Here is a 13063-nt window from a genome sequence, read left to right on the forward strand (position 1 = left end):
TTTGACCTTTAGCTGTTGGATAGATGGCCATAGCATGAAAAAACTGCCAGCTAACAATGTCCGTCTCACCGGTAGGCTAAGTGATTTTTAGCCAATTACAAGATTAATCTGGTAGTTGGGGTTGTTAGCTAAGATACCATCATTAAGAAGCGGCACAACTAATGTGTCTATGGGAGGAAATTTGCGATATGCACCGCATCTATTTTTTAAAGATAAGATAAGATAACCTTTATTAGTCCCACAAGTGGGAAATTTGTTTTGTATTGCACCTTCTCAGATTAATTCACTGCGTGTCGTGCCCAGGGCTGGACTGGGACAAAAAATCGGCCCGGGCATTTTGACTAGAAACCGGCCCACCAGGTATTATAGGAAAAGCCATAAAGCCTTTGAATGAAAACAAACGCTGTTGTGACAGTGATGCACACTGTCTTGTTGGTATATGTATGATTTCTATACATTTTACATCAAATAAAAACTTTGGTTGTAAGATTCAGATAATTATTTATTAAAAGCGAGACATTTTAAATGAGTACAAGAAAGAAAAGTGTTTCTTTGTGCCCCCTTTCCCTGTTAATGCCCTACCTGCCCAGCTGGCAAAACTTTTCTAGACCCGCAGCATCTGTAGAGAAAAGAGTAGGAAACAAGTATAAAATTTAACAATAAATTGGCTCATATTACTCTTTCAGAGTTTTAGACATTATTTAGACAGAGATATAGACATTACCTATTACCTATGTTATAGCCTTAACACAGAACGAAAAAACTTCCATCAATTTTTAAGTTATAAACCTTTCTTTGCCTAATTAGCTACGAGTGTGTGATGTCTCCAGTTCCAGTTACACTCCATCTTGTCTGTTTTTTGGGTGCATGTTTGTGCAATCTAAATTCATACGATATAGCTAGATATTTCACGACATAGAAAGTTGTATGCATCCTTCAATTCATTTATTGAATTGACCAGATATACCAGATAAAGTTAGAAATCTACTATGGAGGTTTATTTGGCTTCTTCAAACTTGTAGCCCAAGACTTCCAGTAAGAAACAAAATGATCAAATGGCTTATTCACAACTAGACAGTTTCTAGTGGGTTGATAAAAGAAATTATAAGTGAAGGCAAACATCCAAAGAGAAATAACTCAAGTTGCTGAAAAATTCAATCAAGTCACCCATACATACATTTGATTCTGACATGCAGACATATAGAAGCAGAGAAAACAGGGGAAACAACTGTGACGATAGGCCTGAGTAGAAGGTTGTCCACAAGGACAAAAACCTGAAGAATTCTTGTAAAAGTCGAGTAGAAGGTGGACAAGGCACCTCAGAAATTATCTCAGTTGATCTTTACAGTGAAGCTGAAGGGAAAACATAGATAGGCTAAGGCTGGAGAGCAAGACCAGCTGGAAACCAGTTAGATCCAAGTGAAGCTGGCAGACATAAGGTCCTTGGTCTGCAAGTCTATGGCAATGACTGTCTAGATTGATGGAGGTTGACTGTAGACGTCAAACAACTCTAGAGGATAGACATCATTGGCTGACTCAGGATCAGGATGCAAATGGCAGAACAGACTCAGGACAGAATGCCTTCAACTTAGACTTGGTATCAGGAAAGACATCTGATAAAATAATGACAGTCTGTCGCTGCTTCAAAGAAATGCCAGATTACCCAGTTTCACTAACAGTTTCAGGATACATCGGGGAACAGAAAGATTGTATGATCATTCAGAAAGAGGAAATTGGTTAGCTGATCCATAGATATTTTCAGGAACCGAAAGGTCATCTACATATTTTGACTCAGAAACAGGAAATCGGTTACCTGACCAAGGGATGGTCTCAGGAACAGAAAGATATTCAGACATAGAAACAGGAAACCAGCTAGCTGACTCAGGAACAAACTCAGGAACAGGAGGTATGACAAACTCAAGGTCAGGGAAACTTGCAACCTATTCAGGTGCATTCTTTCAAGAAGGGAGAAGAGTCGACTGACCAAAGACAGTATTTATGCTGATCATCCATAAAAGGAGCTCTATGGGTTTAATGTGCAGAGTCAGGCAATAGTTTTGGTGATCATTATTAGTAAAGCTGTTATGAAATGTACACTCTGTGTGTTTTTTAATTTATTTATTTATTTTACAAATGTTATATTTTAAACCTTATGCACTGAAATCATGTTTAAACAATGTCAATGACACTGAGGTTATCTTGCCATCAGTAAAATAAAGCAGACACATCATGCTCTGAGACTGACTTCAAATTTAGTGTGAACTAAATATTGATGTTTGGATACAGCTTTTGTAACACAGAAGTACCAGAAAGTTACACAGTCATGTGAAAAATAATGTTTTTTTTGCTTGACTTTGTGCAGTACTGTGAAAAACTAAGTACACCATTAGTGTATTCATAGGAATTAAGAGGGTAAATAGCTAGGTGCTGCTGATTAATTAATCATCACCAAGTGTGAGCACTTCCATAAAAGCAGAAGGTTTGGAGGTTTGTTAAATCACACCTGAATGCACCACACAAACAAATGCTTTCAACACCAAACTGCTGCTCCAGGTTCAGCTGTTTGATCAGTGGTTGCTGTTTTTAAAGTGGTTTTTAAATAAAGTTGCCTTAGCTTGGCTTAATATTATCTTACAGTCTTCCCAAGATTAGATGTCCCAGCAAATTCACAGCCCCATGTTTGACGAAAACAGAACACAGGGTTTCAGAACATGTCAAGCAAAGTGGTAGAGGATTGATGATTTTGGTTTCTGTTTGAAGCCACAGAACTTAGGCATCTTGCAGTCACCGAGTCAACCGTCAACTCCTCTGTATATCAAAGTATCTTAAAGTCAAATGTCAGGCCATCTATCCAACAGCTAAAGGTTGGCCAAAATAAAATCATGCAAGAGGATGAAGAGCCCAAGCACAATAGTAAAAGAACAAAATGGCTGAATGTGGCAGGGTGTGGTTTGTGGCTCATCTGTAGGGGAGGGGTGGAGCAGTGGGTTCAGGGTGAGGTTTCAGGCGAGGCAGTTGTTCTCCATCACCTGATCACATCTGCCCTATTTCAGTAGGATACTAGGACCTGACGACAGAGCTGAGTGCTGCACAGGAACAAGGCAGCTGGAAAGCTGCACAAGCAAAAGAAAACAACATTATAAAGTAAATAAAAACATTGATATGATGTAACGCTTTGTGCTTCATTTGTACTATGCTGAAAAAAAAAAAAGAATCAGTGGGTTTTAATGACCCAGTCAAAGTCCAGACTTCAACCTGACTGAAATGCCATGGTGGGACCTGTAGAGAGCTGTGCATAAGTGACAGACTATAAACCTCGATGAACTGAAGCAACATTTGTAAAGGAGAAAAGGAAAAGTTTCCACCACAACAACGTGGGAGACTGTAACATTTCTGGAGAAAACAAAAACCTTTCAAGGAAAAAAGGAAAAAAACAACAACATTATTTTTCAAAATTCAGCAGATTCACAAAGAGAGAAAAGGCACAATTAAAAAGCACAGTTTAACAGAACCCCCAAGTTACAAAAACTTCAATTAGTAGGTGTGTATTTTATGTTTCACTTGATTTTTCTTCCCTGTCTTCTTCTTCTTCTTCGTCTTCTTCTTCTTCTTCTTCTTCTTCTTCTTCTTCTTCTTCTTCTTCTTCTTCTTCTTCTTCTTCTTTTTAAGAAATACTGAAAGGTTATTTTGCTTCCCTTTCAGTTTGTACACACAGCAGTGAACGTGTTTTTCTGTTTTTGTGTACCTGCAGTTTGTGTGCTGATTTGACCACATGTTTGACTCCTGTTGCTGCATCAGCAACTTTTATAGAAAAATAAGGAAGAAGCAACTTCAAAATGAACCATCACTTTGAGATAACAATGGATTACTGCACACTACTCTCTTATGTTTATTTGCCCCACAGTGGCTTTAAACAATTTCTGAGAAATTAAACCTTTGTAAAAAAAAACAAAAAACAAAGTGCGCAAGTGATTTTTTCTCCAATGAGCACATCTTAGTTTAAAATGCAATAATTAGGCATGCCATTTTGAGCCGGTGCCCCATACACCATAAAGCTAGTAAACATGGCTCTGGCTTTTTACTGTCTTCCCTTGGTCTTACCCCATCGTCCCATAACAGGCTAAAAAGCCCCCAAAATGATATTACAAAGAAATGAGTGGTTCACTTGGACCACTCTAATAGATTCTCCTACTGAATTACCAATCAGAAATGACCCTGAGGTAACATGGAAAAATGATCATATTTATGCCTCTATTATACAAACTTTAGTCAGGAATGTCAGGCATTTCTTGTAAACAGGAATCTGTGTTCATTTGACTGGTGCGTTGGGTCTCTTAATGATATTAAAAATTGTATAGGCCTGAATTAAGTTTATTTATCTAATATCATTTTCTTTAACATAATCTGAGTTATTTAAGTATCTCTGCTGTATTGGCACATCCACAAATATTTCTTTTATCATGTAGTCTGATGATTTTGGTAATAAAAGTATTGCCTGTGAGCTCTTCCATTCATTCAGAAATGCAGAAAATGTGAGAGAAAAAGTTCTTGTCCTATCTTGCAAAACTGTACAGAGGACTGGAGCAAAGTAAAACAAAAGAGATGTGGGTCATTGTACAATTCAAACCATCATTGTTTTGTCAGACCGCTGCTGATTCCACGGACAGCTGTTCCTACTTACATCAAGAACCTAGAAGGAGAGCCGCTGTTAAAAATACTAAAAACATTTGCGACACATGTGTGTCTCATAATTCAGAAGGTCTGCCGTGGTTCATGGATGGATGTTTGACATCCTCACAACGGCAACTACAATCTGCAGTTCTCCCCCTGCCCACTAGATGCCCCCAGTTCCCTGCTCTTTATCCAGCCATTCCCTTTCCCTCCCAACCCACCAGTTTTAGTTTCTACCTTTAGCTGTTTGTGACTTTATCTTTACACAATGTATCCTAAACTTCTGACTGTTTCTGACCCTCATCACCTGCTTTTTACATTTTTTGTTTGCTGATTCTGCCACAAGTCCCGTGGAATTTAGACCCATTAAACACTGTTAACAGCACGTGTTACTGAAGCGATTTAAGAATAATATGGTGAAAGAGTGTTTGCAAAGCATCAAGATATGACTCCAAGACTATTGTTCATTTACGATTGAACACAGTCAGAACCTAAGGTTTTTATTATAATCCATGTCCTCTTAATAAGTGATATAAACAAGCTTTCATCACTTCCACGTCGCCTTGGCAAGCGGAGAAACGCTCGGATAGACCCTAATCAGGATTTATCCTGCTTTTCTCTCAGAAACCAGGCCTGGCTGCGCAGATCAGGCTGGAAACACTTTTTCCCTCAATCTTTCATACGAAAAAAACAAAACAAAACAAAAAAAACGATGAAACAAAAATCGCAGACTCGCTGGATTATAATAAGCGTTTGGCTTCGTCTCACTGATAATTCTCTCTAGAAGTAAACGGAGTTCAGCTTTAAAGGTGTTTCTCTATTTCAGCCACAGATTCTGGTAAGTTGTTGTAATCATGCTATGACTTTATCACCTTCAGCCTGAATGAAAACCATTAACTTGCATGTTCGCATTTTTGTTCGTGTTCGTATTTTGCGTTAAAATCGGTACTGTTTGCTTCACATTCCAGTAAAATACGTGTGATTGTGAGAGTTACGGTTATTTATTAGTTTCACGTCCGCATTCAAAAACAAAAACAAAAGTAAGCTGCAGCTTCAGGTCTGATGGAAAGAAAAGAGATTTCTTCTACAGGAAGTGTCATTAGCTCTGATTTTTCTTGTGAACGCTGTAAGTTACGTCAGAGTACTAGATTACAAGTTTACACAAAACCCAGTGAAGTATAATTAATAATAAAAATGTATCAAAGGTGAGTAAAAGTACTTTTATTGTAATAAATTAGTCCCTAGGAGTGACATGTGACATGCTGAGAATTATAAAGAAGCCTGAATGGAAAAACATGTTAGCTGGATCCGGTTCACTCTCTCCAAAGAGTCTCAGCATATATTTTAGGAATCATGTCTTAATTAAAGACTCAAGAGAAAAAAACTCTTGTCCCTTGAACATCAGGCTCAAACATGTTTGATTAACCGTAGTTTAATGTTTGTGTTTTATGATCATACCATGTTTTTAAGTGTAAAATCACAGACTTAGAACTCATAACTATAACTGTAAATACTATAGAGTAGTGAAGTACTTCTTGTTCAGTGAATATATTTCTTTTCCTCCACCAGTTTGCACTAAACCATCCAGCTGTAAACTCAGCTATTCTGGGAACATTGTCACTGTCAGGAGTTTTTGTTTGTATTTTGTGCATTTTATTTGGCCTGACTATTTTTTCTCTTTTCCAGATGAAAACAACAAGCTGATTGTTTAGTCGGTGAGGCTGAGACAGCTGGTGGGGTGTCAGCCATGGGTCGAAAGCTTGATCTGACAGGACTGACGGACAATGAGGCGGAGCACGTGCTGCAGGTGGTGCAGAGGGACATGAAGCTGCGCAAGACAGAGGAGGAGAGACTCAAGTGAGTTTTGACCTGTAAATGCAGTGGAGCTCCAGGTGTTTTATGTTTAGGAAGTGAACTGTACTGACTTTCCCCCCCATCCTGCTGTTTTTCTATTGCAGCTTGGTTACTCTCACTGCTCATATGAGTGTTTGACAGTTTTGAACTTCCTTACCTCTGCTGAAATCTTATTTCTTTGAGTCTGCTAGTAAATGTGAAACTGCTGGATAACCAGCTTATCACAGCGGTTTATAAAAGTACACTTTTTCTGTTCTTAGTGTTGCAAGAAACATAAACCTAGGATTTATTATTGCAGATATTCTCTTATTTTTTGTTGCAATTTAAGTAGATCTTGGCGTAGACAGAAAGAGGGATTGTGGAAATTAAAATTGTGCAGAGACCACGGAGACGCACTTGTGTGCAGAGAATTACAGTCATTTTAATACTTTGCCATTTTCAGAGTCGCAACATTAATTTGACAAACCAACCTAATTTAAACATGAAGGTTATTTTAAATCCTTTGAAATGAATGACTGCTTGATGCCTAGAACTAATGAACATCACAACATGTTGTTTCCTTCCTTGAGATGCTCTGCTGGGCCTTTACTGCGGCTACCTTTAGATGCTGTTTGTTTGTTTCTCTGCATGCAGTTTTGTATTTTATTTATTAATTGAAAAGCCTCCTCTGTTGCATTGAGATCAGGTGACTCACTTGGCCTCTGGGAATGGGAACTATATCTCATTTCTTTGCTTTTGCAGTTGCAGGATTTGGCTGAATCTGAGTAGAGAGATCAGCCCTGTACACTTCAGAATTCATATTGCTTCTTCTATCCACAGTCACATCCTCAATAAACACTAATGACCCAGTTCCACCAGTTCCAATGTCATACCATTGCCTCCACTGTGTTTGACAGATATGTTATGTTTCAGATTATAAATTATTTCTACCATGGTGATGAAAATATAAAGTATGGCTATGAAAACAAAATGAAGAACATATAAGTAAGTAAGGCACTGCATAACCAGTATACCTTTAAGGTCTTTTACACCAATTTTCTCAGGCTGCTTTTCTTTAGCACAATTTAATTCGAGGAATTTTTAGACCTTGGTGGAGATTTCCTCTCCCGCCTCTTTGCTCTGAAGTGTGTCCTAAACACAGTAGCCAGGAAGTGAAGCCTTTTTCCGCTGCACTCAGACCAGCTTCCTCCTTCACCCCAACCTCAACATATATAGATACAAAGGCACAATAACGTGGTAAATAGGTGGGTTTCATTGCCTGTAGCCTCAGCCTGAGAGTTACACAATAGTGGAAAATGATTTGCCTGTTTAACAAAAAAGAGTCCTTGCTGGTCCTGGTGCTTTATTTAGAAAAACACTTACCTCTTACAGCATTATTCCACTGTTTACCAAAATGCTTTCAGTGGGCTGAAAACCCATGAGAAGGACCACACATACAAGATGAATCTAATTGTCAGGATTTCCTTTAGATTTTTATCAGCAAAAGCCCTTTTATTTGGACATCTGGTTTGATTAATTAAGTGTTTATCTGTAGTTTTTGATAATGTAACTTCACAGCTAGATTTAAAAAAAAAACATAATTCTTTAAGAGTATGTCTAGTGTGTGCTTATCAGCCCAGTGTGGTCTATTATAACTTCCCATAAGAACTGTTTGTTGTTGTTGCTATTACCCTCCAGTCTCACTCTGTCCACACACTGAGGACAGGAGGTTTCTGCCTGTAGGTCAGACTAAGCATATGTGTTTTTCATATTTAATATGAAATGTTTTACTTTATAAGCCACTACCAGATCAGTTAGCTACATTAGCTACATTCACATTAAAAAAAAAGCAGATGGATTTATTTTTCAGTACCACATACTGAAGATGAAACAGGGTCCACAGAATTATCTATGAAACACCATAAAATATCTCTGCATCTCTTCAGACGCAGTCTTTGAGGACCAGCAAACAGATTCTCAACCTGTGGTCTTTTCTTTAAACTTTTAATCTATGTTGTTTCAGATTATTTTCTGGTTACATTTTGGAGGAAAGTGTCTGTAAAGTTGAGGAAAAGAGACACCAAAATATAACTGTAAGAAAAATATGCTCTAAAGAAGTGTACTTTAGTACATTAGACGGGCAGGTGGTTGTTACGTACCATACTTTAACTGACACGAGTTATAGAAATAGTGAAAAACAAACTATACGACTAAAATGTATGACCCTCAGCTGCATATATATTTTCGGTACATTCACCTTAACTTATTTTCCCAACTCCCAAACTCTAACTTTATCTAAGTCTCTGTGACAGTCTAGTCTGAACATAGAACATACGTCTGTGGCCTGAAAACACTGTAGAACTACAGTATTGATCCAATGTTGTGTCCATATTCAAAAATCTGTGTATTTGCTTCACTGTACCTGCATTAATGTTTAAAAAGGCCCATCATCACTATCTGAGGCCACTGAAATGACAACAGTTTCTCTGCTTGAATCATATGTGCAACTGAAAGGGGTTTTTCTGTTAAATCCCCACATGACATGACGAAAAAAGTGATTAGTTGGTGAGCTTTTTACATTCCTTAACTTCAACAAGTGTTGCTAAGCAAAGCGCTTACCACCAGCTAATCTTGTTATTGTTTACCCGGCATGATTAGACATTGTTGACATTGTTTGAGTTCTTTACAGACAGACATGCTTTTGCCCAAAAGTTAAGTTATTTCTTAGGTCAAAACAATAATAAATTCAATCTATACTGCAGTTTTTAACAGCTGATTTATGTGGCCAAAGATCTCCACAGCTCATCCCCTCTTTAGCAGAAGTACTTGACACAAAAGGTCACGTACTGCTTTCAGTCATCACACGTATGAGTTTAATCTGTCATGTCATTTCGATTGTTCACTTTTCTGCTTCCTCACTCCCAAACTTGTTACATGGGCTCTCACTTCATGCATCTTGCTTTTCAATTTCTGCACTGACATTCTGTCAGGCGTTGTGTGGAGGCGAGGAAGAAGGAACCCAAACGCAGGACTCACAGGTAGGTGAAGACTGGTGGATGTTTATTATAAGGAGTGGAGGAACAGAGGGTGAACGGACACTGACTGGCTGGAACACTGAATGGCTGACTGACTGAGAGAACACGGGGAGGACAACATCACACGAACATCATCAATGACACGACAAAGAACGAATGGAAACAGAAGACCTAAATACACAGACTGATGAGGATGATAATGAGAGACCGGTGAGTACACAGCTGAACATAATCTGGCTAATGGCACGAGACGAGGTGACAGGAACAAACAGGAAGTGACGAAATAAACTGAACGTGAACAAAACGGAAAGCACTGGGTCACCGACCCAGGAACCCTGACAGTACCCCCCCCTCCAAAGGACGGCACCCGACGGCCAAAAGGGAAAAAGACCAGAACAGGGCGGGCGGAGGGGGCCCAGGACGGAGGGACGGAGCCCACAGAGAGACAAACAGTTCAGGCGGGCGGCCGCGTGGCCGGCGGCCGAGACGAAACAGTTCAGGCGGGCGGCCGCGTGGCCGGCGGCCGAGACGAAACAGTTCAGGCGGGCGGCCGCGTGGCCGGCGGCCGAGACGAGACAGTTCAGGCGGGCGGCCGCGTGGCCGGCGGCCGAGACGAGACAGTTCAGGCGGGCGGCCGCGTGGCCGGCGGCCGAGACGAGACAGTTCAGGCGGGCGGCCGCGTGGCCGGCGGCCGAGACGAGACAGTTCAGGCGGGCGGCCGCGTGGCCGGCGGCCGAGACGAGACAGTTCAGGCGGGCGGCCGCGTGGCCGGCGGCCGAGACGAGACAGTTCAGGCGGGCGGCCGCGTGGCCGGCGGCCGAGACGAGACAGATCAGGCGGGCGGCCGCGTGGCCGGCGGCGGCGGCCGCTGAGCTGGTCCGGTGGGCGGCCGCGAGGAGGGCGGCGGCGGCCGCTGAGCTGGTCCGGTGGGCGGCCGCGAGGAGGGCGGCGGCGGCCGCTGAGCTGGTCCGGTGGGCGGCCGCGAGGAGGGCGGCGGCGGCCGCTGAGCTGGTCCGGTGGGCGGCCGCGAGGAAGGCGGCGGCGGCCGCTGAGCTGGTCCGGTGGGCGGCCGCGAGGAAGGCGGCCGCTGAGCTGGTCCGGTGGGCGGCCGCGAGGAAGGCGGCGGCGGCGGCCGCTGAGCTGGTCCGGTGGGCGGCCGCGAGGAAGGCGGCGGCGGCGGCCGCTGAGCTGGTCCGGTGGGCGGCCGCGAGGAAGGCGGCGGCGGCCGCTGAGCTGGTCCGGTGGGCGGCCGCGAGGAAGGCGGCGGCGGCCCCTGAGCTGGTCCGGTGGGCGGCCGCGCCGGCGATGACGTCCAGAACGTGGCTGGGGCAACGGCGCGGCAGCCGCAGGACCAGGCGAAGCGGAGGCTGGCGACGCGGCAGCCGCCGGACCAGGCGAAGCGGAGGCTGGCGACGCGGCTGAGGCCGGACCCGGCGAAGCTGAAGCTGGCGACGAGGCTGAGGCCGGACCCGGCGAAGCTGAAGCTGAAGCTGAGGCCGGACCAGGCGAAGCAGAAGCTGAAGCAGAGGCTGAGTCCGGACCAGGCGAAGCAGACGCTGAAGCTGGGTCTGAGGCTGGACCAGGCGAAGCAGACGCTGAAGCTGGGTCTGAGGCTGGACCAGGCGAAGCAGACGCTGAAGCTGGGTCTGAGGCTGGACCAGGCGAAGCAGACGCTGAAGCTGAGTCTGAGGCTGAGTCCGGCCCAGGCGAAGCAGACGCTGAAGCTGAGTCTGAGGCTGAGTCCGGCCCAGGCGAAGCAGACGCTGAAGCTGAGTCTGAGGCTGAGTCCGGCCCAGGCGAAGCAGACGCTGAAGCTGAAGCTGAGTCCGGCCCAGGCGAAGCAGACGCTGAAGCTGAAGCTGAGTCCGGCCCAGGCGAAGAAGAAGCTGACGCTGAAGCTGGGTCTGAGGCTGGACCAGGTGACGGCACGGGAGCCGGGGGTGACGGAGCCACAGCTTTAGGGCCAGCGGGCACGGAAGCCCCTGGCTGGAGACAGGCAGGGCCAGCGGGCGCGGAGGCCCCTGGCTGGAGACAGGCAGGGCCAGCGGGCGCGGAGGCCCCTGGCTGGAGACAGGCAGGGCCAGCGGGCGCGGAGGCCCCTGGCTGGAGACAGGCAGGGCCAGCGGGCGCGGAGGCCCCTGGCTGGAGACAGGCCGGGCCAGCGGGCGCGGAGGCCCCTGGCGGGAGAGCGGCCGGGCCAGCGGGCGCGGAGGCCCCTGGCTGGCGAGCGGCCGGGCCAGCGGGCGCAGAGGCCCCTGGCGGGAGAGCGGCCGGGCCAGCGGGCGCGGAGGCCCCTGGCTGGCGAGCAGGAGGGCTCACAGCTGGCTCTGGGTGCTGTGGCTGCAGGTCCGGGAACTGAACTGACTGGACGGGAGGCGACTGGACTGACTGGACGGGAGGCGACTGGACTGACTGGACGGGAGGCGACTGGACTACAGAGGACTGGAGGACGGGAGGAGACTGGACTACAGGGGACTGGAGGACGGGAGGAGACTGGACTACAGGGGACTGGAGGACGGGAGGAGACTGGACTACAGGGGACTGGAGGACGGGAGGAGACTGGACTACAGGGGACTGGAGGACGGGAGGAGACTGGACTACAGGGGACTGGAGGACGGGAGGAGACTGGACTACAGAGGACTGGAGGGAAGGCTGAAGAGCAGGTGAGGGAACTGACTGGAGTGGAAGCTGAACAGCAGGTGAGTGAACTGACTGGAGTGGGAAAGCTAAGGGATGAACAGAGGTTGGCGACGCTGATGGTTGAGCTAATGACAGAGTTACCGAGGGGGATAAGATTGCGGCCTGGGCTAATAAGGCTGGTGCCTGAGCAGGGGACACTTCAGCTAGCCTAACCAGGGACAGTGCGAGGGCGTGAAAGGTAGGATCAGGAGGTGGATGAAGAGGTGAAGTAGTAGTTGGGCCGGTTAGCTCTTCCAAGCCTCCAGGGAGGTCAGGCTGGGTTGAGGCTGCCCTCAGCCTGGGCGCTGGGACAGGCACGGGAGGTGGCTGGACACCAGTCACCCCCACCCGGGAAACAAGAGTGGATGTGGAGGTAGACTGCGTCGCAGCTGCCTTCCTCCTGGGAGCTGGCACCGGTGTGGGAGCTGGTACTGGTGTGGGTGTAGGCCGGGCCCTAGTCATCTGAGGTGATGAAATGGCTGAAGAGGAAGGCCAGATCTGGGCTGCCGTGCTGGTGGGGAATGGCTGAGTGACGGGTGTGGAAATGGTGACCGGGTGTGTGCTACTGGCAGGTTTATCAGTGTTCGGTCTGTTTCTTCTGCCACCACGATTTACAGTCTTTGCGGGAGCACAGCAGAAAAACTCTTCCCAGTCTACATCATCCAGGAGGGAATCTCCCCATGAATCGGAGTAGAGTCCCTTAGTTAATCTGGGTGAAGTGTCAAATGAGGAGGGTGGAAAACAATTACCGGAACTCACCACCGGGAGTTGTTGACAATAGTCCATGTTATGGCGGCGTGTGCGCCGCTTTCTCCGGGAAGAGGAAGCGGCCGGGGTGAACAGCT

General features: G+C 45.9%; 1 protein-coding gene across 2 annotated transcripts in view; it reads left to right on the top strand.

Annotated features, from left to right (window-relative positions):
- The first annotated feature begins 5313 nt into the window (after positions 1-5313).
- Positions 5314-13063, top strand: part of myripa (myosin VIIA and Rab interacting protein a) — a 33958-nt gene continuing 26208 nt past the window's right edge. For both annotated transcript variants that reach the window (XM_087832174.1, XM_035908376.2), the window contains exons 1-2: positions 5314-5509; positions 6358-6528. In XM_087832174.1, the coding sequence (XP_087688300.1) occupies positions 6419-6528 (110 nt within the window). In that variant the 5' untranslated portion in view covers positions 5314-5509; positions 6358-6418. The remainder of the gene's footprint in view (positions 5510-6357; positions 6529-13063) is intronic.

This window comes from Neolamprologus brichardi, chromosome 18, assembly GCF_056152115.1.
Source record: "Neolamprologus brichardi isolate AB-2024 chromosome 18, ASM5615211v1, whole genome shotgun sequence".
Classification (NCBI taxonomy): Eukaryota; Metazoa; Chordata; class Actinopteri; order Cichliformes; family Cichlidae; genus Neolamprologus; species Neolamprologus brichardi.